Source organism: Megascapheus bottae, chromosome 4, assembly GCF_031878675.1.
Source record: "Megascapheus bottae isolate mThoBot1 chromosome 4, mThoBot2.hap1, whole genome shotgun sequence".
NCBI lineage: Eukaryota > Metazoa > Chordata > Mammalia > Rodentia > Geomyidae > Megascapheus > Megascapheus bottae.
The window spans coordinates 77,663,286-77,690,363 of NC_143512.1; the positions used below are offsets into that span (position 1 = coordinate 77,663,286).

The following is a 27,078-nucleotide window of genomic DNA, read 5'->3' on the forward strand; positions in this document are numbered from 1 at the left end:
CTCTTAGGACTGCTCTAATTTTCAAAGATAAAAGTCTAATATGACAATGGACTTACTGAATGGAACTCCATATCTGGATTTGCTAGTCACGCGTTTGTCTGGTTTTGATGTTTGGAGACAGGGTCTCTTGTTTACTTTGGGCTCAAACTCATGATCCTCCTTCCTCAGCCTTCCAAATACTGGGATTCTGGGTATGTGCCACCTACACCCAGCTCTGCCCATCTCTTACCTGTGTGGAAATAGTAATTAATAAAAAAATTCATTTTACTATTTTTATAACATTTAAAAGTATTTTAATTTTCTCCATTTTTTTCCAACTTTTTTATTGTAATTAGTAAAAGGGTTACATGATATTTGCCAGATAGAAGGGGCATTAATTCACATACATTGATACCCTTTCACATGTCTTGGTACCCATTTCCCTCCCCCCCCCACACCTCCCACCCGTCTTGGTAATTTTCTCCATTTTTACTTTAGCTTTGTACCTTATCAGACTAGTTTTTTTTTCATTATTTAGAGAATACTTTATTAGTTTCTGTAATCAAACCCACGTAGATAAGACCTTACATATTTAATACAGTGTGTTTATCCCTGTAAAAATGAAAAAAAATAAATTTAACATTTTTAGACCTATATGGCTATTAATTTCTGTGCAATGCCAACTCAACACAGTAAACTGGGATACTTTCTCCAAAGTTGACAGCACAGCTAAAGTTTCCAAAAATTCAAATTATATATATGTATATATATATACATAAAAAGATCAATATTAGCGGTATGTTATGCATTGATAGCAGCTTTTCCAGGTTCTGCAGTCATCTGAACAAAATTAGACATCCTGCAAAACTAGTTTTTTTACGTGCAAAATGTTAGGCATAAAGCGGGCTCATAGTTGTAAATACAAAATAAACTTGGGAAATTTATTCTCAATTAGCTGCTACAACTAACGACCCCCTTTGATGCTGCCCTGATTCGCTAGTGTTGTGATGGTGTCCTTTGTCTTTTCCTGAACCGTGTCTAAAAACTTCCTTCAGCAGGATGATTTTACTTTTCCTATAGGAGCAGGAGCGGGGCGGTGAGGTGGTAATGCCAAGTGATGCGAATAGCACACCCTAGAAGGGCTTTGTTACAGTTCTCACTGTCTGTCTGAGGGCTATTAGGATTCTTCCTGCAGTGTGTGTGTGTGTGCACCTGTACATGTGTGTGTGTAGGGCAGGACAGCCCTATTTTGTGCTACAGTGCCACATCTTACATTGCTGGCCATGTTACTGATTCTTAGGCCTATTGTTCCATGGTGAATTGTAATTCTCATTCACCTAAGAGCTGTCAAATCAAAAGCCCCAGACCTATAAATCATTCACGAGACAGTGGAGTGTGTGCCAATTGTGTAATTCCCTACAGTGAATCCCAAGACCCAACACTCAGAAATAAATGAGCCTCAGAGCTGAAAAGCAATCATGAGTATCCGACACACTAAACCAACTGGGCCTTCATCACCTTGTGTGGAAGCAGTCCGCCAGCTGTCCTCACCCTCGGGAGGAGGCAGCAGAGGTCTCTTCGCACCCTACACACCCGGGCTTTGCCTGTCAGCAACCCCAGGCTGTGTTCACAGGTTCTGAACTCGTCACCAAGTTGACAGTGTTGATGCAGAAGCTAATTGACTGGCTTTCCGCCTCTATTTCTGTTGTGTAGGCATGATCGAATCTTGTACTTTTTACTCTGTCATCTTGTTTTACATGGAAGTGCTTAAAAACTAACTTTTACTTAAGGACCAGTGGGATGTTTCATTTTTTATTTTATTTTTTTAACGATTTTATTAACATTGATTTTTACATCATGTTTCAAATGTCATGTTTAACAAACAAGTATTCAAGAAGGGACTGTCTATATACAATCACTGACACATAGGTTTTTAGAACATAATTAAAATTAAGCTGAGGTTTGTATGTCATAGATACATATTAATATATGTAATAAAACATTATGTCTGGATTTTTCATTTTTTTAAATCTATCCGAAAGTTCTCTTAGACCTGGTGTCTAGTCTTTTGTGCTGAAAGAACTGGTTTTATGAAAAATGAGGGACCACTTACAATATCTTAAAGTAAAACCCCAAAGTAATGCTGTCAGAACAGTGTCTGCCAGGAGCAAGGCCTCAGAGCAAGTGGTGCAGATGCTTCAGCATTGTCCTTTGGTGTCATTGAGTTTCCTAAGGGCCAAACACAAAGGCACCTTCACTTGATTCAAGAGTTGGTGGTAGGTGTTACCTCTCAGTCTTGCACTGAGTCCAAAAAGAGGCCCAGAGATAAGCAGCCAAAGTACTAGAGTAATGAAGGAGAAAATTCTGTTAGCAAGCAGGAAGAGAGTAAGTATGGAGAATTGCTGGAGAAACTTCTAGGGTCCCAGAGTTAGCCCTTTATTCCAGATTTTTGTTGATGGAGTTTTATGTTTGTTTCTTGAATACTGGACTTGAACGCTGTTCCTGAGCTCCTTTTTGCTCAAGGCTAGCGCTCCACCACGTGAGCCACCGCTCCCCTTCTGATTTTTTATGTGATTAATAGATGAGAGTCTCACACACTTTCCTGCCTAGGATGGCTTTGAACCACGATCCCAAATGTCAGCCTCCTGCATGATCCACCGCACCCAACATTTGTCATTATTATTATTATTAAAGACTCAGTTTTGAAATGAGTAAGCATAATCTTAAGATATCAAACAAGAAATACCATTCAGGGATTTTGTATCTTCCTAAGTATTAAAAATTATCAGGCAGTAGCATGCACGGAAGACCCAGGTTCAATTCCTTGGTACCACATACCCAGAAAAAAAGCCAAAAGTGGTGCTGTGGCTCAAGTGGTAGAGCTCTAGCCTCAAGAAAACCCAAGGACGGTGGCCAGGCCCAGAATTCAAGCTCCAGAACTGACAAAAAAAATTACTAGGCAGTATATTGACTTCAGTAACAATGAATACATTCATATATGAGGTGAAGGAAAAAGTAAAGATGGTTAAATGGCACAGCAAGCTACTGGGGTTTTGTTTTTTTTTAAGCACTCTAGAAGTTTCACAGTAATACTCCTTTGTCCAGCCCCCTGCCATCTTGAATTACAGCTGAATTTGCCAGGTTATAAGATTCATGTCTAAATGAAAGATGGGAAGGACTTGAGGAGAGTTCTGTGACATTGAAATATCCTCTACAAGAACATATTTTCCCTATAATGAACCTAACATGAACTTACTTTCAGATTCAGAGAGCATCCCAAACCATGGTCTTCATTTCCTCTGAGGCATGGGGAACACTGACAACAGAACACTGAGTTAGCCAAGCCTCATCACACTCTCCACAGCAGATTGTCCCTGTTCTTTAAAGACTCTCTCCTGCAGCTCTGAGAAGTGACACAGAGCACCAGTGTCATCCCCAGAATCACCTCGGGGTTTCAGGAAGGACCCTGCCCACAGCAGCAACTTTGACTTCTAAAGAGAACAGGCTCATTTGACTTCTGCACTCTTCAAACCACAACCTCATGTGTGGGTGTCAAGTTCTTGGCTGGAGCTCCAGCTAAACAGAGGGAGGTTGTCTCATTTAGAGCAGTATAGATCCTTGAGAAAAATAAAACATGGCTGGAAAACTACCGGGAAGACAAATGATCTAATTTAACCCAAACCACTTTTTAAAATACAGACAAACAGAACAATAACAGTGGAAAATTACAGGAACCCAGACTCTGAGAGAAACGATTGTAATCCAAAATGGCTTGTTGTCCAGTTCCCATAGGTGACTCTAGCTAGACACAGGCTTCTGCGTTTCCCACACTTCTACACATGTCAGCTTTCTGAAGATGTCAGGTTTAATCAAGATTTTTAAACCGCATTTCATGTGCTGCAATGGCCAGTTTATTCCAAGTCCTAAGAGATATAGCAAAGACATGGAAGCTGTCTGCAGAGGAGTCTTTTATCAAAGGAATTAGTAGATGATCTTTACTGTTTCCCAGCAAGGCAAAATGACTCTCCAACCCTTAGGTCTAGCTGCTTCCTCTAACTTTTGATGAAGTAATTAAAGGAAGTATTGTGTTACTTCAAATTATTTTTTAAACGGGGACATCAGTGTTTTGTGTAATAATCTCTTACTACTTAAGAGATTATTCACATCCAGCTGGGTACCTTGTTGTGGAAGAATCTGGGAAAAGAACATGATCCTTGCTTCCCCATCTGGCCGTGGTGACAAGTACAGGACCTGGGATCCAGAGCCCTCAGCACTTCCCAAATTGTGCAGTCGTCTTGCTTGCATGCCCTGATACCTCCCAAGTACCTATCTTTAAGAATGCAGAGCCTGCAGGCTGGGAGTTTGGCCTAGTGGTAGAGTGTTTGCCTAGCATGCACAAAGACCCAGGTTCAAGTCCATGGTACCACATATATTTAAAAAAAGAATGCAGAGCCTGCCACTGTAGTCTGGTCAGTGACACACCCAGCCATCTTGTTTTGGCTGTCTGTTTTGCAGTGTTGAGTTCAGGGCCTCAAGCATGCTACTAACAGCCCTATTACGGAGTTCTTTTCGGTTATCCAGGGTCTGTTCAGAAATGACTGTCTTCTCCTTACAGCAGCTAACTTCTCCTGTAGGATTCGACTTCCTAAGAAAAATTTGTCATATATCTCAATTGTTATCCAAAGGAAGTGAAAAAGAAAGAAATTGGAAAAAATTATTTGCTTAAATGTTATACTGTTGCCATTTTGATAACCGTTTAAGTCCATAAATTCGTCCAAAAAAATTTTGTTTTAGCCAGAAAAACAAACCAACCATCAGAGAATTTTATAGGTCATAGTTATTGCATGCATTTTGTTTCTATCCTTTGTTCAGTTATTCATGGTCCTAAGTAGATTCAGGAAAACTGGTAGCAAACCAGTCCAGTTCATACCTCAAGGAATAACGGACTGGTGAGTGGGGCCACTGAGTGGACAGGTGACTACAGCAGCAGTGGAATCTGGAGGTCACTGAAGGTGAGAAAGAGGCTGGTGGTGAGGCAGTATGGCGTCAGGAGAGATTCTTTCTTTTGAGATGGAAGAGATGGGTCATTGTGAACAGGAAGGTGGCAGTCAAGCAGCAAAGATCAGGCAAAAGAGGAAAACAGTGGCACTGAGCAAGGCTCTTGAAAAAGTCAGAGGATCGTACATGCAGTTCCAGGGCTTGTGACCTTTCCATTGTAAGAAGGGCTTGGGATAGATTTTGGTTGGTCAGTTGGTTTTGAAATGGAGTCTCACTACATAGCCCACGAGGAAAACTATGCATCCTCATCTGGACTCAGACTCAGTCTTCATGAGTTCTGAGATTACAGGCATGCACTACTATACACAGCCTAAGACAGACTATTTTATTGAGTTTTATGTTTTAGATAAAGAAGCCACAAGGAATTCAGTCTCTACCCTGGATTTCTTCTTCTAAATGAAGTGGGAGGTAAAGCTTTCTGCTGAGTTAGAGAATGGGAAAGATGAGACAGCTGAGCAGGCAGCTGTTAACCCCAGGGAAGGTGGAGAGATGCATGTGTACTGGCCCGTGTTGTGTTTGTGACTCTCTCAAAGGCCAAGCCGAAGTCTACAGCTATCGGTGAGAACAGCATTGGTGAGCGATTCATGAACCTCAGGCTGACGAGTGCAGATAGGAGTTGAAATTCAGCAAACTTAGAACGAATGCAGTGGGAGAAATAGCTAGCATGGCCGAAGATTGTACCCCGTCACACCCCAGCTGCATCCATCAGGGTTCCACTGAAATTGGGAAGAGATTCATAACAAAGCTATGGCTGTAGAGTGGACAGCTGGAGCCTGGTAGAGAAGGTCACTGAGGTGGAGGAGCTGGAAGAGTTGAGAGGCCCAGAGGGTTGGCTCTTCTATGTGGAATTCTGCAGGGGGAGATCCAGTAAGATGGGAGCATCTAGGAGAGCAGTGAAGAAATGATGGCAGTAGGCATGACGGGTGGGGCTACGCACCCACCTCCACGGAGGATGGAAGCAGAGCGGCCCCTTGATCTTTCCCTGAGCTCCTCCCCTCCTCCTCTCCATTCCGGATGACTGAGCCCTTCAGGGGCTTCATCTACCCCAAAGGCTGTGCAGGGTCACCGCCGGGAGGACAGCAGAGCGTGATGAGTGTGGTCAGGGAACTGCAGGCTTATTTGTGCAGGACCTCTGGGCCAGCACACGGGCCTTGTGAACCACCACTTACACCGCAGGCAGGATGGAAAGCAACAGTGTCAATCAGAGGCCAGAGGAATCAGACTAATGGGCCTCTGGATTGCCATAGTCGTGCTTGTGGCTTATTGGCTCTAACTTTGTACTAAGCCCACAAAAAAAAAAAAACACCTTTCTATGCTTTAGGGGCTCACAGATCTCCTAGCCAGGAGAGAAACTTGAAGGAAGCAAGGAGGGAAGGTTCTCCCCTCCCTGGAGCAGGGATACAGCCCTCCTCCCCACCTGCAAAGTCTACTTGTGCCACCATCAGCAAGAACACTTGTCCTGACGAATCTGTCAGTAGTCCTGGGATTTTTCTGGTCTCCAGACTCCAAATTTAACACATCAGGAAATCTTTTAGTATTTACTAATCTTCACAGCTCATACCAGAAAGATCTGTTCATACCTGTGGGATTTCGTAAGCATTTCCTGGGACATTTTTCTTTAATATTTCTTAATATCCCATGGTTTCGCAATTTACTGTAGAAAAACAGAGAACTAAAAAATAAAAGCACTCATCAAAACACCTTGGCCCTGGAAACACTGGGAGATAGGAAGATAAGAATGTGCCACCCAGTGTATGCTGGAAGCAGGGGGCTTTTGTTTCTATATCCTGGAGGTCCTTTCATTTAGCATCAGTCTATATGGCCTTATGTATCTAGGTCTTGCCCTGTTGTAAACCTTTGCTAGGAAAGTCCAGGGTTTATACTGATTATGACAAATGAGGGAAACCATTGAGCCTATGTTCCTTTGAGTCTGGTTTACTTCACTTAATATGATTTTTTTCCTAAGCCTTTCCATTTCCTTACAAATGGGGTGATGTCGTTCTTTCTGACGGCAGCATAGCATTCCATTGTGTTTAAATAGCAGGTGTGCTTTCAAGTCAGATGTCCACATTTCTACATGTCACTTGCATTGGGGTCTGGTTCATGGGAAGAACAAGCTCATCCCTTGGCTATGAGAACCAACTCTAGTTAAGGGGCAGCTTCATATTTCCAGGGGCCAGAGGGCTTTTCGGTGTGGCCTGAATGTGAAGCAGAGCATCTTTGGGAAACTAGGGAAGGTTTAGGGACTTGCCTCGAAGCAGCAGGTAGATCTCAGTGCTTATAAATAGTTTGGGCCATGGGGCCGGGAGTTTGGCCTAGTGGTAGAGTGCTTGCCTAGCATGCATGAAGACCCAGGTTCGATTCCTTGGTACCACATACATAGCAAAAGTCAGAAGTGGTGCTGAGGCTCAAGTGGTAGAGCTCTAGCCTTGAGAAAGTCCAAGGACAGTGCTTCAGCCCTGAACCCAAGCCCAGGACTGGCAAAAAAAAAAAAAAATAGTTTGGGCCAGACTCATCCTTAACGACCTCACTCATTCTGCAGATTAAAAAAAACACTTCTTGAGCTGGATTTCAAGGCTTTGAATGGTCTTCAACGCTGCCCATGACTGCTTCCTTCCCCCTGGCCTTTCTAGAGATGCAGGTGGGCTGGGAGCCACATTGCCAGAAAAATGCAGCTCAACCAAGACATGTGGAAGGATATCAATGTATGTGAATTAATGTACCTTCTACCTGGCAAATATCATGTAACCCTTTTATTAAATACAATAAAAATATTTTTTAAAAATGCAGCTCATTTGTATGAATGCTAAACATTTTTTAAATAAAAATAGTGAACTTTCCTGTGTTGTGCCTGCTGGCTCATGCTTATAATCCTAGCTATTCAGTAGACTGAGATGTAAGAATCACAGCTCAAAGACAGCCTGGGACAGATAAATCCTAGTATTGGGAGATTCTTATCTCTGATGAGCCATCAAAAACCTGGATTTTGAGGTATGGCTCAAGTGGTAGGCACCAACCCTGGGTGAAAAAGTCAAATGAGAATGCAAGCCCCCGTATCAGCACAAAGAGAAGAAAGAAAGGGAGAGACAGGAAGGGAGGGAGGGAAGGAAAGAAAGAAGGGAGGGAGGGAAAGAACTAGGCTCCTTCATATTGGAGGGCTTATTACAATAAGCATCATCTTAAGTGTCAGACTGACCAAAAAAACTCCTCCTTCCTTTGGGATATTTTTCTTTTCCTTTAACCTGGTGCCCTGTGTTCCACCGCCTACAGCTGTACTGGGATCACTTGGGATATTTCTGGGAAAATGAGTCCCTGGGGTCACTCAGCAGTTCAGTGGTAGAAGCTGATTCTAGCCCAAGTCTGCAGGCCTTGGCACCCTGTGCTCTGTCCTCAAATTACCATAATTGTTGAGCTAAATGAAACTTCTCCCTCCTGGTCCTGCAGACAGAGCTGTCATTACCTGAGCCTTCCTGCTTCCAGTGCCTGAGCCCCAGCCAGGTTTGGGGCTCCAGTCAAGAAAGTGAGGGTAGAAACGAAGGCTTCGCACTGGTGGTCCCGCTAGGGCTCACGTCTTTTCAGTAAACAATACCAAATGGACAGGTTACCAGCACTCTAGGGTGCTTTTCAAATTTGTGCTAAATAATAGATGCCGTTTAAATTAGAATTCACTTTCAAGTAATCAAAACACAAGTGAACAATTCATCATTATAGACTTAGGGGAGAATGTGGAAGAGAAACAACAAAGCGAACAGATTCATAGTGTGGGAGATGAGTAGTAACGAGAAGGTGTCCAAGCTGAGTTGTCTGGAAGAAGAGCCTGTATGTGGATCTCCTGTGCTGTGATGAAAGGTGCAAGGGCGGTCAAAGGAAAGAGAGGGGCCTGGAGGTGAGGACACTGGGGAAAGTTAAGCAAGGCTTGATCCTCACTGGAGATGGGTTGATTTTCCCTTAGCCTCGTGGGAGCTGTATCAGAATGCCCATGTGGAGACTGAGAGTCGGTCTTACACCCTGTGTCCGCCAGTCTTTGTCCTCCTGTGATCTGGGGTACACTGTAGTGACTGGCTTGGTGGCCAGCTCCTGGGGCTGAGTGCACTGCAGGTGTCTGGAGTCTGGGTGGGAGCCAGCGTCACCTACAACCACGTCTTGAAGTAAACCATCAAGCATCCATCCGAAACATATAGCAGGAACCTTCTCACTGGGTAAATCCATTAGACAGCAGGCTTTATTATCAATCAGTTCCTTGGTTTTCATTTTGATTTGGAGTTAGTGTATTTGACTGGCTGGAGGTAACAAATGAGAGAGAACCACTTAAAGATAATAAAAATAAAAATAGGAGAGGCAGAGAAAAGTGAAAGAAAAGACAAGAAAAATGTATCTTGGAGTTACACCATAGAAATATAATGTGTTTTGTGGGTACAACGGAGGGAGGTGCTGTTGGAAGACTGACGAAGCAGGCAAAGGCATGATGGTGTGTTTGGTTTTTTTTAAATCTGATTATGTGATGATGGATTACTTATATTGCAATAGCCAAACTGATAGGGTAAACTCTGCCAAACATCAGAAGCTGAGTGATAAGTGGACGGTAACAGTGGGGAGGCTGGAGTTACTGGGGCAGAGGGGAAATGGAAGCTAATTGCCACTCACTTGTGTCTTGGACCTAAACTTACTCTGAACAGTGAAGTCTGTTGTTAAAAATAAATGACTGAACTAAGAAGTCACTTGCCTGCTCAGCTGTTGTCTGTTGCTAAGGACAGAGGCAAAGTCCTGGAGACATTTTAGTCACAAAAGGTCTCCACAAACTCCATTTCCACCAGCTCCAAAGTTATTTGTGTACTTGTTGGGAAAATTCATTTGGAAACCTACCCAGATAAGTCTTCCAGCCTCACAGGTGTCTCCTAGAGAATGGATAAAGGGCTTGGAACATTCACCGGTCACATTTTCTTCTTCAAGAAGAAAAAGACAGGAGTTGGAGGTGTGGCTTAAGTGGTAGAGCACAAGCCATTGAGTGAAAAGTATTAGACACTGAGTTTGAATTCCAGTCTCAGGATAAAAAAGAAAGAAAGAATGTGCAGAGAATACCGTGTGAGAATAGTAATGTGGCCCCATGGTAGACTGCCTGCCTAGCATGTACAAGGACCTGTGTTTCACTTACTGTCCTGCACAAATAAGAAATAATAAGATAGAAACGATGTGTTCTGTCTAAAGTTATTCTTTTCCTATGCGTTTGTCTATCCAGAGCTCAGAATTGTATTGCAAGTTAAAGTCACCACCCACTGCTAGCATAAAACTTTCTCTCATAACATAGAGCCCCGCGCCGTGAGGACCCCTACATAGAATATGCACAGTAGACACATGTGAGCTGGCATGCATGTGTGTGCACATGCACGTGTGCCTGCATGCACGCATGCCTGCTTTAAAGAAGATGTCACCCATTGATATAAACTGCTTGATGAACCTTTAGAATGCATTTCTACTATGTAGATTCAATCAAAAATACAATTTTATGTGTTAGAGGTATTGGTTTGTTTATTGGGATAGTTTCTCATGATGTAGCTCAGCCTGGCCTTGAACTTGAAATCCTCCTACCTTATCCTCTCAAATGCTGAAATTACAAGTGTGTACCACCATACCTAACTAGCATTTAAAACAAATGATCACAACTCCACAGACAGGGCTGAGAGTGTGGCCTAGTGGTGGAGTGCTTACCTAGAATGGACAAAGCCCTGGGTTTCATTCCTTGGTACTACATACACAGAAAAACGCCGAAAGTGGTGCTGTGACTCAAGTAGTAGAGCGCTAGCCTGGAGGAAAAAACCAAGGATAGTGCCCAGGCCCTGAGCTCAAGCCCCAGGACTGACAAAAGAAAACAAAAGAAAAACTCCATAGACTCATTTTCCAGTATTACTATAAAATTCTTGTTGGGTTTTTCTATTACTTTAATCCAATAGACCAGTCCACTGGACTGCCTTCTCCACCAAAATATACTCAAAACGAAGTTAATCTGGGCCAAAACGAAAACCACTGCCTTTTCCCAAATCACAATGCGATTCACCCTGCCTGGCATGGCTATAGAGACCCAATCTGCTGCATTGCCCCTTTCTAATGCTGCGGCTGTCCTTGTCTCCCTCACAGGCCTTGAACCGGGGCATTGCCGCTGTCAAGGAAGATGCGGTCGAGATGCTGGCCAGCTACGGGCTGGCGTACTCCCTGATGAAGTTCTTCACAGGCCCCATGAGTGACTTCAAAAACGTGGGCCTGGTGTTTGTGAACAGCAAGCGGGACAGGACCAAGGCCGTCCTGTGCATGGTGGTGGCTGGCGCCATCGCTGCTGTCTTTCACACCCTGATCGGTAAGACTCTGACTGTCATGAAAGCCTCTGGCTTGCCAGCCAGTTTTGGATTCCTCTCAGTTGATCTATAGTTCCGGAAGTAGGTGATTTCTTAACTAAAACATCCCTCCTGAAAATTCCAGTGGGTGTAAGGAATGGTGCTCATGTTCCTAGCTCTAGCAAATAAGTGTATTTTTCTGGAAAGCTGTAGTTTTGCATCTCTGGTCCCCAAAATCAGGGAGGGAATGATTCGATCGTTAGAGGATTCATCGTAGGAATAGCATCGTGTAAGATGGACAAAATAGCACATCCACCAACTAGGAATTGGTAGGGCACATCTGTCATCCTAGATGATACTCAGGAGGCTGAGCTGTGAGGTTTGTGGTTCAAAGCTAGCCTGGGCTGGAAAGGCTGAGACTCTTATCTCTAATTAGCCACCAGAACAGTGGTGCTGTGATTCAAAGCGGATTGCTACCTTTGAGCAAAAACGTTCAGGGACAGTGCCCAGGCCCTGAGTTCAAGCCCTATCACCACCACCACTTCCACCTCCACCTCCACCTCCACCTCCTGCCCCCAGAAAAAGCACAGCCTTTTATTAGAGACACACTTGCCAATTGATCTGAGAATAAACATAGAAGGATTGTTATTTAAAACTGATCCTATTGGTATTGCAAACCAATGGCAATGGTGTTACTTGTTAAAATTAATTTGTTCTAGTGCTTCTTTGGTGATTTAGTCAAAGGAGATACTGATGGCAAGGCATTCTTTCCATGACTGGGAAGCTCTGCGTGATACTTAGGGAAGAGCCTACAGGTGGAGCAAGACCTTGGAGAGCGCATTTCCTCAGAGCTGGCTTCTCTTGATGGTTCTGGAACCCCAGGGCATTATTTCAGGATGCTCTCTTGCTGCTTTGCTTATTCCTAAGGATAAAAGTTAAGTCCCACATGTGCTTAGCCGGTTGATAAAATACTGTGAATGTCATTTCATATCCCACTGTGAGCCCTACTGTTGTAACTGCTGTGTGAGACACCCTGATGTCAATGGCAAATAAAGGATTAATCCAAACCACTCACAGTGTATTCCAGGCAGCTAATGTTTATTCACATCATTGTAATCTCAAAGTTAATAGGGCATGACCTTTGTGGTTTTCCTCTTTAACATGGAATCGAATTTCGTTCTAAGAACTATGTGGAAGAGAGCCACTCTGCTAATGAAATTATTCAGCCATAGTGTTGATATTGATCATTTTATCTGTGCTCAAAGCTTCATTCAGAGTGAACGTAGGTAGAGAAAGATGCTTTTCTTTTGCTCAGTTTGTTCCTGAAACTACCAGTCTTTCTGCAGCTATCTATAATCTAGGCCTTTGCTAAAGATAGTATATGAAGTGAGAAAATTTCATACATCCTTGAAACGAAGATCTGATCTAAATAGTGAGTTCATTCTCTTTTGTTACTGGTGTTTTTACTTGGATCACTGAATAACCTAACATACTCTGTTTTAACCATGCTTGAATGAGAATTTAAGATAAATAGCTAATAACTAGCTGTCAACAGCTAGGAAAAAGAAAACTGAGCAGACTTTATTTGAGGAAAATGTGGTCATTGAGATAAAAATGAACATGACTGTTCAAGTTAAATTTAATTTTTTCTCTTTTAGAGGAGAATCATAAAATTTGGAATTTAACTCGCATTAGCTCAGTTATACTTAATAATCCTTTCATCACATTTGATATTTTGTACATATCCACTTTTATAGAACACAGAAATTTTGTATTTTTAAAAATACTTTTTGATTTGGAAAGACTTTATTATTATTGGTGGTAGTAGTGGTAGTAGGATCTTTAAGTAGTTGTACAAAGGGGTTTTCAAGTCAAAGTTTCAATTTATAAGTACAGTTCATCTTGGTCAATGTCACCCCTTTCCTAAATCTCCTCTTTCACTGGAGATTTCCTTTCTATTTTCCCCCAGACTGCTTTTAGTCTCTGTTTTTTTTTCTCTCTCTATGGCTACAGCTTCATCTTCATTCACCTTTCTCCCTTCTTCCTTTGCTGGTGGTCTATAATGTCTCCTCCATGCTTTGTTTCCTCTAATCTGGAGCATAGTTCCATGATGGGACATTACTCTTTCTCCATCCATGCCCAGCCTTAGCTGCCATCCCTCCCTGTATCAGTAACCTTTGATTTCACAGTTATATAGCTTCTGATATATATCTTGATTATATCTTCTGAAAAGGTGTTCAATAAATGCCTCAACCTGGTTTCACTTTTTAGTAATATTAACAGCTGATGCCTACATTTTCTGCTTCAATGCTCAGTGCTTGGATAATAATGCTTGCAGCATGGGAACACTGGCATAGATAAAATGCAAATATGCTGTCTGAATATACTGAACCTGAGACACTGGTATGATCTCAGGAAGCCTTCCTAGCCATCTTTGCCCAGGCAGATATTGAATCTGATCTGCAGAAACAGCTCTGAATAGAGCCTATTGTTAGCCAGAGACCACCTACCAAAGACTGCCCCGGCTAACCCAGAACGGGAATTTGTGCCACAGAAATCGAGGTTAAATTTTCTGTATCTTCCGTTCAGGTGAAGCCAGGCTGATTTCTTTAAATGTTTCATTAATTACCACTCCCCTCGCCACTTTAATGAATTAATTTCTCTCTCACTTTTTGTTTCGTGTGTGTGTGTGTGTGCGTGTGCGTGTGTGGTGATTTTTAGGAGCACATAGATTAGGAAGAGCTTCTTTTGGGGGAGGGAATGGACTGAGATCAGAAGCAAGAAAGAATCCAGTGCTAACTGTAATAGGTTCCTGAGTAAATGTGGTATGTAGAGCCAGACAGGGAACCAGACGAAGGAGTCTTGGAGCCTGAAACTAGGCAGACCTCTGTAGGCTACATGAGGGAGAAATGAATAGGGAGCAGGGACATAGACATGAAGAGGAAGCTGGTGGGGAGTATCACATCATCACATGCCTGCCACTCCGCATGGAGTCCCTTGGAAAGCCTTTGATCCCAGTAACTCTTTTGTGAGGTCTCACAGATAAGCACATTGTATCTGTGAGTCTGATTCAGCCTTCACCAGTGAGGTTTCTGTGGACTAGTATTCATCTTTGTAACCTCTTCGTCTCTAAAGAAATGAACTTGTATTTAGAAAAGCTGGCTGTATTTTATAATGCATCATCTCCTTGACTATGAACTGGAAGACTTGAATGAGTTCCTTCAAAGATTGTTCATTTCAAGGTACTTCTAAGCATTTGAGAAATCCTGCTTCCTTTCCAGCATGGCTTTGATTTTAGCTAGATGAACTTGCCCGCTTTCTGTTATTAGTATTCATGAATTAGATCCCTGAAGGGTCTTCCTCCCTTGGCTGTGGCCATGTGCACCTCTGCACAATAGGGCACAGGTGCACTTCTCCCCCTTATTAACCCTGAGCCATCTCCATAATCTGTTAGTGGGTCACAGCAGGAAATCAAAATAGACTCAGGTCAAAGAGCAGTAAAAGCTCTTCGGCAGCTTCCTCTGTTATTAATTCATTGGAACCAATAAAGAGATGAACTTTATATGGAGTCCTTTTCATTACATTTGCTATAGATATGAAATTATTTTTCACTGTATCGCATCACCGCTGAGCAAGGCATTCTCCCGTCCTCCAGCCATGATCACCTGCGAGTGGGTTTCCCACTCATGAGGAGCAGATTCCACTGGCCACATGGCCTCCTGACCTAGCATCCCTTTGTAACTTCATTGTAGCCATGCCTTCTGCCATGGACTCCTCCCTGAGGCACTGTGTAAACGCCGCAGAGTACAGGGTTTGCCCTCACCACCTCGTAATTTAGGCCAGTGGTCACTGGAGGTGGTAATCCTGTCTCTCACTCAGGGGATCTATAAAAGAAAAGCCTTGCTCACCTCGCAGTGCGGTTTCGTTGGGGTCCATGTCAAGTTTACCTGCAAGGAAATGAGTGCTTCCTTTCTCCCTCACAGAACACAGGAGCCATTGTTGTGGCTTTTGGCTTGCCTCCCCTAGAGATGTGTGCCTTGTTCAGAAGCGGCCCAGTGGTCAATAGATCTAATGTTTGCAGTGGGTAGTGAGCAGTTGAAGTCATTTCTGAACGCGTTCCCTTTGCCAGTTTACTTTGTTCCAAGTTATCACCCATGTGCATGGATTCTGAAGCAGACCAGTGAAAGAGGGAAATGAGTCTGATTTGCCGTGAGTCACACGAGCAAAGGTGCTGGGAAGGGGGACTCAATAGTCTTGTGCTTTGTGGTTTTGTGTTCATCTAAAGCCTACTCTAGTACTTGTGCTCAAAACACAAGGATTTTGTTGTTGCTGCTATTCACCGTACCACGGCCAGCTGGGTGGCCAGGGCGGACTTGTAGTAAGCCGAAGGTCAGCCACAGAGTGGCCCACCCAGGTGACCTCTGCTGGAACAGCTGGACTCTATTCTATGGTCTTTTGTGGCCCTGTAGCATTGTCTGAGCTTTTTTCATAGCTGTGACCAGACTCCACATGGAAGGGTAGAGGCACACACGCTTCTGCAGCAAGAACCAGAGCCACTCTCCTCTCCCACTGCACCCAGCTGAGTAGGGCAGCCCACAGGCCAGTGGCAACCAGGCATAGGGACAAAGGTAGCTGCAGATTCGTTGTTGTTGTTGTTGGTGGTGGTGGTTGTGGTGGTTGTGGGGCTTGAACTCTGGGCCTGGGTGCTGTCCCTGCTCTCTTCAGCTCAAGGCTACCACCCTACCACTTGAGCCACGATACCACTTCTGGTTTTCTGGTGGTTCATTGGAGATAAAAGTCTCACAGACTTTAGTGCCCAGGCTGGCTTTGAACCTCCATCCTCAGATCTCAGACTCCTGAATAGCTAGGATAACAGGTGTGAGCCACCGTACCGAACCTAGCTGCAGATTTTGACAGGGGAAGTTGTAAAGTCCCAAAGTGGAGATGGAAGGAGGAAGCGAGATGTCGTTACCATTACTTCCTTTGTGTGTTGTGGATCTGTGCCTCTCTTCAGTCTATATTTATCGAACACCTACTACATGGTAAACACAAACACTGGACTAGACCCTGCTCCTGAGTGCTCACACCTGAGTAAGGTAAGAGAAGAAGAAGCCGGCAGTAAAGTTTGACAAGCCCCATGCTTCCAGGTAGAATGTTATTCTTACATTAGAAATTTGTAGTCGCTTATTCACTTGCCCGTGGATCCGTGGTCTTTGTCCAGGTCTGGGCCATGTGTTGCATCTCCCATGCTATTTTTCTGACCCCCGTTGTTGCCCAGCACAGATTACCCCGAGTCATGTCATGCATCAGTGTCCCAGCCCCCATGCAGGAAACTGTTCCCTTTGCAGCTGGCCAGTTGGCACAGTGCCTGGTACAAACAAGTCATTCAACACATATTTGCTGAAGTGACTTAAATGTGGTCTGTCAGCCATGCAAGCGCACACACTTTGGAAGTGATACATCAAAAATAAGAGGTGGCTGCTCCCGTGAGAAGCCTCATAAACAGAACTCAGTACTCTGTAAACAACAGAGGTGGACTTTCAAGTATTTGAATTAGGGGGCTGGGAGTTTGGCCTAGTGGTGGAGTGCTTGCCTAGCATGCACGAAGACCCAGGTTCAGTTCCTCAGTACCACATATATAGAAAAAAGCCAGAAGTGGTGCTGAGGCTCAAGTGGTAGAGCTCTAGCCTTGAGAAAGTCCAAGGACAGTGCTCAGGCCCTGAGCTCAAACCCAGGACTGGCAAAAGAAAAAAAAAGTATTTGAATTAGAAAAACCTTACTCATACATGCATTTTATTTCTTGGGAATCGTCATTGTTCTACTCTTAAAATGGTGGAGGAGGATTGGAGGCCTTTTTCTCAGTTCCCAAGAAAAAATATCTGCAGATAGTGTTGTTTTGATTAATGTTAATGCTTCATGTTAATACGTTAATGTTAACGCTTTCATGTTACGTGCTGGTAACTTGTAGAGGAGCAAGTTTGAAAGCGGCCATACTTCTAGTTGGCAGAGGTCACAGGGCTATGAACTTAAAAGCCCATTCTGTCTGTCCTTCTTTCAGTCGTGGTCAGAGCTACTTATCTAGAAGTAGGTCAAGTCATCGTCCATCCTCTTGCCGTTTACAGCGTCATAAAGCCTGCCTAGACCTGCTCAGAAGCCTGGTTTAATTTTGTTTTATAACTCTCTGCCTTTCATTATGAGTACTCACTTGCAGAGCAGTGTTCGTAAGGCAATGGGTGGGAGTTGGGTACTAAATATTGCTAGCGCAGCTAGCCTGGTAATTAGAGACTCTATGCAAAGCACTTTAAGCAAATCATCATCAGCCACGCTCTCCCTGTCCTGGAAATAGCTCAGGGGCAGCTGAGTACGGGAGGAAGGACATGGGGGACAGGAGAGACAGGTGAAAACAGGTGCTGGGATTTCATATGCAGGAAGTAGCGTAACCTTGGCAACTAGAAGATTCTCCTTTTACTCTCAAAGACTAGACAGAGGTGGGAAAACTTCTTCCTTGAGTAACTGAAAAGAGGAAAATTAAAAGAAGTAAAAAGAAGACTTCTTAGTCTTGGGTCCACTAAAACTTGGGGTCCAAAAAGAGCTCCCCAGCAGGCCCTTCCTTCTCACCTGGAGTCCTGTCTGCGGGATGTCTTTGTTTTCTTTGTATCCCCTTTTACAAGGACACCAGCCATGATAGGTGGGTGCCAGGTCTCCAGTCTGACCTCATCTTAACTCAGAGCTGCAGTCACCCAATGCTCCTTAGTTGCGGGCATTAGGACTCCAATGTTTGAACTTGGAAGAGACATAGTTAGGCTCAGCACGCCACCCTTCTTGATCCCCAGCTTTGACCTCTGCAGCCAGGATCACTTAACAAGAGTTTCCATTGACTGTCACCTTTACCAGGGGATTTAGCTCAGGAGCTGTTCGTAGCTGGCCTCCTGCTCGTGGACACGGCATTACAAGCTTGTCCAGCACCAGTGGCTGTGTCAGGGTGGGGTCGGTACTGTGGGTGTGGAGACTGTCTCCATGCAAGACCCTCCGGTGTGGTCATCTGTTGACCGCATGGAAACACCAGGTACAGATACATAGAAGCATGACACACATTGAGACAGAGCTTCTGCAGCTCAGCGTCCTGAGCAGGCCATTGTCGACTCAGTCTCCCTGGGTGAGCACTGGTGTAATATGCCTCTTCCCTCACCCCCAACTCTAACAGCTGCCCTCCTGGGCTGCCTTCCCCACCAGGCGACACTGCCTCAGGTCCCCTGTCAGCTTCTGCTCCAGAGGACAAGGATATCGCCTCTGCTCCTTCCTCCATGTCCCTTCCTCCATCTTGTCTTTTTCTAGTCTGTAATCCATCCCGCCTGGGCTTCCTGCTCTGTGGCCCCCAAGACCCCTCCTCACCTGGCACCTTGTTCACCTCCCCTGCTTCTGTCTGGTTTGCACTACAGTCTCTCCTCAGGGTACATGGCATGTCCCTCCCGTCCTCTGCTTGGCCTCCCACCTCCAGCTCTCCAGCCCGCCATGCTCTCTGGAAATCGTAGCCATCCTAGCTCCCTTCACGTCACCCAATACTCACCATGGTCACGGCTGCCAGGGTTCTCACGGGTCCCTCTCAGGAGCCTGGATGTCATCCTCAAAGCCTTGCCAGCTCCAATGCCTGGAACGCAACATGGATCTCCACAAACAACAGAGTTCTTTCTCTTTCCTGATTCCTGTGCTAATATGTTATCTCCTGAGTTTTGAAGGGGGGGGTCGGGAATCAAGTAAGACTGCTCTATTCTGAATTCAGAGCCACTCCTGTGATTGTCTCCTGTGGATACTGATAGCCACATACTGAGAGAGGGGACACCTGAAAATAGAGAGGCTTGGTACCCATAACCTGCATCATTGAGGTGAAAATGGCCCATGTTTGCTGGTGGCATTTGTCAGGATGCTTAGCTAACTCACTGGCAAGATCTTGTTCTCTCTCCTCTTATGTCTGAGTGCAGAATGTGTTGAGTGCCTGACATGTTTGGTGCATATCTGATACATCCTTCACTGCCCGGGACCCCTTCCCGTGCTGCCACGCTGCTCCCAAGTGGTAGAATGGAAAGAGTGGCAAGTGTGAAAAGCTATCTTTAAAACTTGTACTGAGGAGCCGGGCACGTTGGTTACACTAATCCTAGCTACTCACGAGGCTGAGCTCTGAATCCATCAGAAAAGTCCCTGTGACTCTTATCACCAATTAACAATCAGAAAGCTGAAAGTGGTACTGTGCCTTATATGGTAGAGTGCTGCCTTGAGCGAAATAAAGCTACTGACAGTGTGCCCAGGCTCTGAGTTCAAGCCTCGGTACCAGCACATGCGTGCACGCACACAGACACACACACACACACACAGACACACACACACACACACACACACACACACACACACACACACACACACACACACAGTCTGCACCGAGCACTAGGGGTTCAAGTATTAAAACACCTGCCATATTAATGTATATAAACACCTGCCTTCACATCCTTCCACGAAGCATTCTTTAATTACATGGAAATGATATCTAAGTGTGCAACTATTAGGTAAGCCTGCCAAAAGGACCCAGTGGATTAAAGTGTAGAAGCACACCGTGGAGGGTGTTCTTGGGCCGTCAGAGGCAGTCCCCTTTCTCCTGTAAACACTCACGTGAGTGCCCCACACACCTGCAGAAGAATGGGGCAATCTGAGCCCCAAAGTGTGAGCTGTGACTTTCTCTGGCTAGAGGGATGAGGTTCTAGGTGATTTTCTTCTCATTTTTCTAGAGCAAATGGCTCTTATTCCTAAATTATGTTTAGGTTTTGGAGATAAAAAGCAGTGTTTCACACCTGTGCTCTTGGCCTCCGCAGCTTACAGCGACTTAGGCTACTACATCATCAATAAGCTGCACCACGTGGACGAGTCCGTGGGGAGCAAGACTCGAAGGGCCTTCCTGTATCTCGCCGCCTTCCCCTTCATGGATGCCATGGTAAGCTAGGAGGCCGTCACGATGTTGCTTTGTGAAATGCAGAGGACAGAACATTCACTACGTTCTCCGTGTTTCTGTGTACGGTTTGGTGGCATGCAGGACATTCCGTTCTTGTGCAGCCAGTCTTCAGAGCCCTTGCCACTCTGCAGACCTGAATCTCTGTGTCCACTAAGACCAGTTACCCTTCCCTGCCCCTGGAAACCCCCTTTCTCTCCATTTCCAGGAATCTGATTTCATTCTCCATTAGATACCTCGTAGGAGTAAGAGCAGATGATATGTTTTGTGACTGGCTTATTTCATTTTACACAATATCCTTATAAGGATATTACTTCAGGGTATAGCTCGTGTTAAGAATTTCATTCCTTTTTAATTTTTTCTACTTTTTATTTATTAGCCTTAGGTAGTTCTACAAAGGAATTGCCATTTAACAAAGCATCTTGATCGGTGTCACCCTTTCAACGTTCTCAGCCATCCCATCCTTACCTACCCTTTCCCTCATTCTTCTTAATTTTGTAGACTGTGCACTGAAGTCCTGATTGCATGAGGGCTCAGGAATGTTCCATTGCATCGATGTAGTTAATACATTTAATATGCTTTCATTTGCTACTTGTTTGCTTATTGTGGTACAGGGTGTAGAACACGGCGACTCAGACATGCTAAGCAGATACGCTCCCACTGAGCTACATTCCCAACTCTTTAACAGGAATCTTTTACATATGTATTAATTTAATATGTGTATTAATCTGTATAATTTTTACCCCTCCCTGCCTTGTCTCATGAGCATTAGACATATAAGTAGATCTCTGTTGAGCTGAGGTTGCAGTCCTTAGAGAAATAAGGAAAAGTAAAAAATGCCAGAAGTAGACACACACACACACACACACACACACACACACACACACTTGTCATATTGTTTCTGTAGCCTCTGATTCCCAGACAGCATTCAGCCAATCCAAGAGAGCCTTGAACACAAAGCTCCCAGGTGGAATGTTGGTTCTGGTTCTTAATTGTTAGGACACCACCCTAGGTGGAAGGATTGAGTCACCTGAACATGCTCTGGATTGTCTTACTTGTCACAAGTTGTGTTCCTTCTGTTAGGCGCTGCCAGTGATTCAAGGAACAAAAGGGCTGCAAGGGGGGCTGTGTTCTGTGAGTCCACTTCCCCCTGGCTTACAGCCCACTATTTTTAAGTCACTTTATCAGAAAACTGATAATGCAACCTTCTTCCCATCCTGAAAGAATTAGGCCTAACCTCTTAGGCAGAGGCCAAGGGAGCTTCCTAACCCCTTGCCTCACTCCCAAACTGAACGTGGGATGCTAAACAGAGAATGGTAGGATTGCATCACTGTTAATAAAAGTGAGTTGCAGACTCTAAAATACCTTGTCTTCCATTGCCCTTCAGCTCTGTTTTAATTGCCATATGAGAGTTCCTGAAACAGTACAAGACTGAGTTTTTTACTCAAATATCCTCAGTCTAAAAATCCAGCATCCTAAATGTTCCCAAAGCCAGCACAATATCACAGTTAGAGAATTCCAATCCAATCTCAAGTGTGAAACTTTCAGGTACCATTTTCTTTAAAAATTGAATAAAACTTCCTGCAGGCTGTACAGTATATATGAAACATAAATGAATTTATGTTTATCCATGGGTCCCGAATCCCAGAGTATCTCATTTTAGATATCCATAAATTCCAAAGAAATTCAAAATCCAATTGTGAACTTCTCTAACAGTAGAGTTCATTTGTGACCATACTCTTCTATTCCATGTTTTATCTATAAATTTTCCTAAAAGCCTTAGTAAATCAGTAAGAGACTGCTGATAAAAACCAAAATAATGAACATTTACACAGAACAGACCATCTCTCCTCACTCAACCTACACACACACACACACACACACACACACACACACACACACACACACACACACAGCCTTCATATATTGGTTGGAGAGGTAATGTTTCTAAGCCAGGAGGCTTATTATCCAGATGGTTCCCAGACTACAAAGGCAGTCCACAAGGTGTTATTCACCAATGTTATCTACAGTTTGCCCTTCGTTGAACATTTGGTGCTGTGGGATCTCAGAGCAGAGAATGTAATTGCTGGTATTAGAAAGCCTGACATGGACCTGGGGAAATAGACTGTCCTTGTTTGACTGTGTTTAACTCCAGTGAAATATTATTTCTGAGTCAGTTGACGTCTGCCTTAAAAGTAAGAAGGATGGTCCTTTAACAGAATCTATCATGAGCTTCAAGCCCAGTACCCAGGCTTTGGGTTGTTGCTTCTGTGTTGAGACTTTACTCTTAACTCTCTTAAAACATACAACATCAGGATCAGAACTGTCAGGACAAGAACATAGCAGAGCCCTAATTAGTCAATGTAGTGACAGCAGTGACCCTGTTAGAACCCTCAGCACACCATGCCTCCCAGGAAGAGCTGCTGAGGATAAAAGCCTTTTCCTCCACTCTGGCTATTCATTCAGCTTCCGGGGGTGGGGGGCGTATCAACCTAACAAATCCACTCATCTTTGTCCAGTTGCTATCAAATAAATACATAAAGTCATTTATTCCACTTAGAACCTCAATGCCACCAGACCATGGTAATTTTTCCTAGTGAAAACTTATCTGCAAGAACTTTTAGAGACACAAAAGATGTCTCAGAAATACCTAGGAAGTCTAGACATCGTGGCACATGCCTGAGGTCCCAGCTACTTAGAAGGTAGAGGCAGGAGGACCATGTTCTGAAACCAGTCTGGGTGAAACAGCCCTAAATCCCATCTAAAACACTAAGAGCAAAAGGACTAGCTATATGGCGCAAGTGGATGCAAAACCAAAGCCTGAATTCAATCCTCAGTACTGGGGGGAGCGGAAACGAAATGAGGAGAAGCACTCCAATGCCATGGTTATACTCATAGTGAATTCTTTCCTACCTGGCAGGCATGGACTCATGCTGGCATTCTCTTGAAACACAAATACAGTTTCCTGGTGGGATGTGCCTCGATCTCAGATGTCATAGCTCAGGTATGTACAGTCTGTGTGTTGGTCGGCTGCACAGAGTGGCCTTGTGGTGAGTGAATGGCCAGCTGGGTGAATGCCCATTCAGTCACGCCCTGCACAGCTCCCTGCCCGCAGCCCATGGCAGTCATTGTTAGTCAAGGAATGAGAAAAGGAAATGTCCTAGGACAAAACATGTTCAGTTGTGCTAGAACGAGGACTGTGTGAATGTGAACTGCCTGTCAGTCTGAAGGTTGGACCACTGATTTTTTGAGGTGTGTACATGTGACATGCCAACCATACATTTCAGGCTGCTCATGAGACCTGTGCACCCGTGGCCAGATTCTCTCTTTGTGGTTGGATTATGTAGTGCCATCTGTCACTCTATTCTGGAAGGAGCCAGTTTGCAGAAGACTGGCTCACGCTTGGCACATGCCTGGTCTTCCTCACTTCTTTCACTTAGGACACCACTTTGAAAACTTCAGTGAAAAACTTAGATTTCATCCCTGTAATCCATCAATTAGAATGAGTTCCTCCAACTAGGTATTTGGAGGGATGATAGGGAGGAGGAAGGTAGACCGCATCCTCTATCACAACTCCTTCCCTCCCTTTCTCTCATCTGCCCTTCTCTTGATCTCCCCCGACACACAGCTTTCCAGTGCTGGTTTCCTGGTGTTCATTCTGTTGTCCATTCATTTTTCTAAGGAATTATGCCATTTGAATTCTCCCTTGCAAACACTTTGATTATGCATTTACATGCACTTATATTCAGCCCCATACCTGTTGTCTTGCACATTTATAACTTAGTTCTAGCACATTTATAAATGTCTTATGAGATAAGACGTTCATCCTTTGTCTCTCTGGGCCTGACTGACTTTACTTAACATCCTCATCTTTTAGCCACTTCTTTAATAATCAACTGTTGAACTTAGATTTACCTCCCTAAGGAGCAAGAATTAAATTTCCAAATTAATTGCATTTACTCCATATATCACTATTAAAAATAATTTAACGTAATTATCACAAACACATATAAGTGAGTGCCTTTATATTAGCTAACATCATTCTTTGATATATCTTTGTTAATTTTCTTGTCGCTTTATTAGAGTTTTGTCCCAGTCATCCTTTCAGAATCTTCTGAGAGACTGAGCTGCCTCTTAATTGCTTCATATGAAATGAAGGAAGCACTTCTCATTTTAACACTGGCATCAGGAAGTCAGTCAGCATTTAGAGAGGAATGTTGTTTTAGAAATAAAAAGTGGTCAGGCCTGGGTGGCTCATGCCTGCAATTTTAGCTGTTCAGAAGGCTGAGATCTGAGTATCGAGGTTCAAAGCCAGCTAGGAACGTCTATGAGACTCTTGTTTCCAATTAGTTACTGAAAAGCCAGAAATGTTACTGTGGCTCAAAGTGGTAGAGCACTAGCCTTAACCACCAAAGCTCAGGGACAGCCTGGGCCCTGGAATTCAAGTCCCAGAACCAGGACAAAAGAAAAAGAAAAAGGAGGAGAAAGAAAGAAAGGAGCAGCATGCCCTTAAGTATCTAAGAGCAGAAGAAAAACAACAGCCCTGAGAATTGCTTTGCCTCTGTGCCCACAATCATTTTTCTCCTCAGTTTCCAGCCTGATCTGGCCTTGCCTATTGGAATAAGCAGAGCTGGTTAGCAGGAGTGAGCTAGGCTAGGTTCAGGTGCCATCCGTCCTCGAGCTGTTGCTGGTGGAGGAGTTATTTTAAACCTTGTTGTTTGAGCTCCTGCCACACTTTAGTTAGAGAATAAATTACATTTTTCTTTGTAAGCCTCCCTCTCCTGCTTCAGCCTTTATTCTTATTATCTGAAAGAATTTGTTAATTTGGTAATTTTATACATCATACTTGACCATCTTGACATACGTAGTCATCAATGATAAAATGAAATTTATTAATAATGCTTTAATTTCAGTGGCCACATTCATTTTTTTTTGCCAGTCCTGGACTTGAGCTCAGGGCCTGAGCACTGTCCTTGGACTCTCAAGGCTCAAGCTCTACCACTTGAGCCTCAGCACCACTTCCAGCTTTTTTCTATGTATGTGGTACCGAGGAATCGAACCCGGGTCTTCGTGCATGCTAGGCAAGCACTCTACCACTAGGCCAAATTCCCGGCCTGTCTTTTTTTTTTTTTAATTGGAAACTAATTGACTTCACAGAGCAGTGCACAAAAGCTGTTGTTCTGCTCAGACATGCAGTAGACAGCATGCAGCACTGTTCCAGTGCAAGCCAATGGTACTGCTGTGTGTGCTTTACCCCCTAGTCATCTGGACAGTGTTACGAGAACTGGCAAGGCCATTGTCCTTTCCCGGGACCTCTTGCTCCCTAGCCACCCTCCTGCCCTGGCGCTACTCGGATGAACATCTCCCTGCATTATTGGGGGTTTCCTGTCTGTTGCCTTTGCGTCAACATCTTTGGCTAACCACAATCATGTGTGTCCCTTCTCAGCTGCCCAGCAGTAGTAAATCCAGGGTGCTGAAGCTACAGGTTCTTTGGGCCCTGACTTGGCTGGCTTCCTGAGGACCTTTACTAATCGATTCTTGATCATTTTCGCCTTCTTGGGCTATTTCTCAGAAATCTGCAAACACAGCAGCAAGAAGCTCTCTGGGTCTCCCCGTTCCTCATTAGTAGTCATTCTTGCTCTTTCACCTGACTCGCTGCTGTTTCATAGAAGGACAGTATCTGTTCACTGCCTCCATGCTTTCCTTTCCTATCCTCTTCCTTCGATTCCCTGTGAAGGCTGGCTTCTCTTTGGTCAGTTCACATGGCCAGTTCTTGCTAATCATCTTGGTGTCACTAGAACTCCCGTGAAGCAGTTTCTGCCTTCTCATTGGCCAGCGCAGCAGCCTTTCCCTGTCCCTTTCCCTCGTGTGTGACACACCTCCCGCTACCCCCACTCTGTGTTCCATGTATGAAGAGATGACTAACGCTCCCTGTGGTTTGGATATGGTTAATCTCCCAAGTGTCACACATAGCAAAGTTGCTCCTTGGTACAATAATGGAACCTTGAGAGTGGAGGCCTGGTGAGAGGTCATGAGTCCTTAAGTCCTTGAGGGGCACCTTTAAATGGATTGTGGGTCTCAGTTTGTCTGCATTTTTATTTATTTATTTATTTTTGCCAGTCCTTGAGCTCAGGGTCTGAACACTGTCCTTGGACTTTCTCAAGGCTAGAACTCTACCACTTGAGCCTCAGCACCACTTCTGGATTTTTTTCTATGTATGTGGTACCGAGGAATTGAACCCAGGTCTTCATGCATGCTAGGCTAGCACTCTACCACTAGGCCAAACTCCTGGCCCTATCCCTGCATTTTTGTGATCTTTTCCCACTTCATGCACTCCCACCATGGCCCTTGGCCAGAAGGTGATGCAGCTAATTCAGCACAGGGCCCCAGCACAGCCTTTCTCATGCTCTCTTGACTTTTAGCCTTCAAACTATGAGTCAAATACACCACCCCTTTCAGAACATGAAACACAGACTAATGCAGTGCCCTAGGTGTATAGCCTGGATAATATAGTTATAATCCCCTATTAAATAGCTGCAAGCCTCAGGTCTCTCAAAGGTACTCAGATCCTGAATGAAAGATCTTTAGTAGCAGGCATTTTGTTCAGTAAATCAACAGCATGATCATTGTCTGGAACCTGGGATCCATCCTGGAAGGGTCTCTGTTTAGATCCTTCCTTCAGCATCATTTAGTGTTGTCGTGCTGGCTGGCTCCCCCATT

General features: G+C 44.3%; 1 protein-coding gene across 1 annotated transcript in view; it reads left to right on the forward strand.

Moving 5' to 3' along the window:
• Nucleotides 1–27,078, forward strand: part of Ankh (ANKH inorganic pyrophosphate transport regulator) — a 114,812-nt gene that overhangs the window by 61,997 nt on the left and 25,737 nt on the right. Inside the window, exons 2-4 of the mRNA XM_090332114.1 lie at nt 11,170–11,386; nt 20,225–20,343; nt 23,279–23,362. Coding sequence (XP_090188240.1) covers nt 11,170–11,386; nt 20,225–20,343; nt 23,279–23,362 — 420 coding nt within the window. The remainder of the gene's footprint in view (nt 1–11,169; nt 11,387–20,224; nt 20,344–23,278; nt 23,363–27,078) is intronic.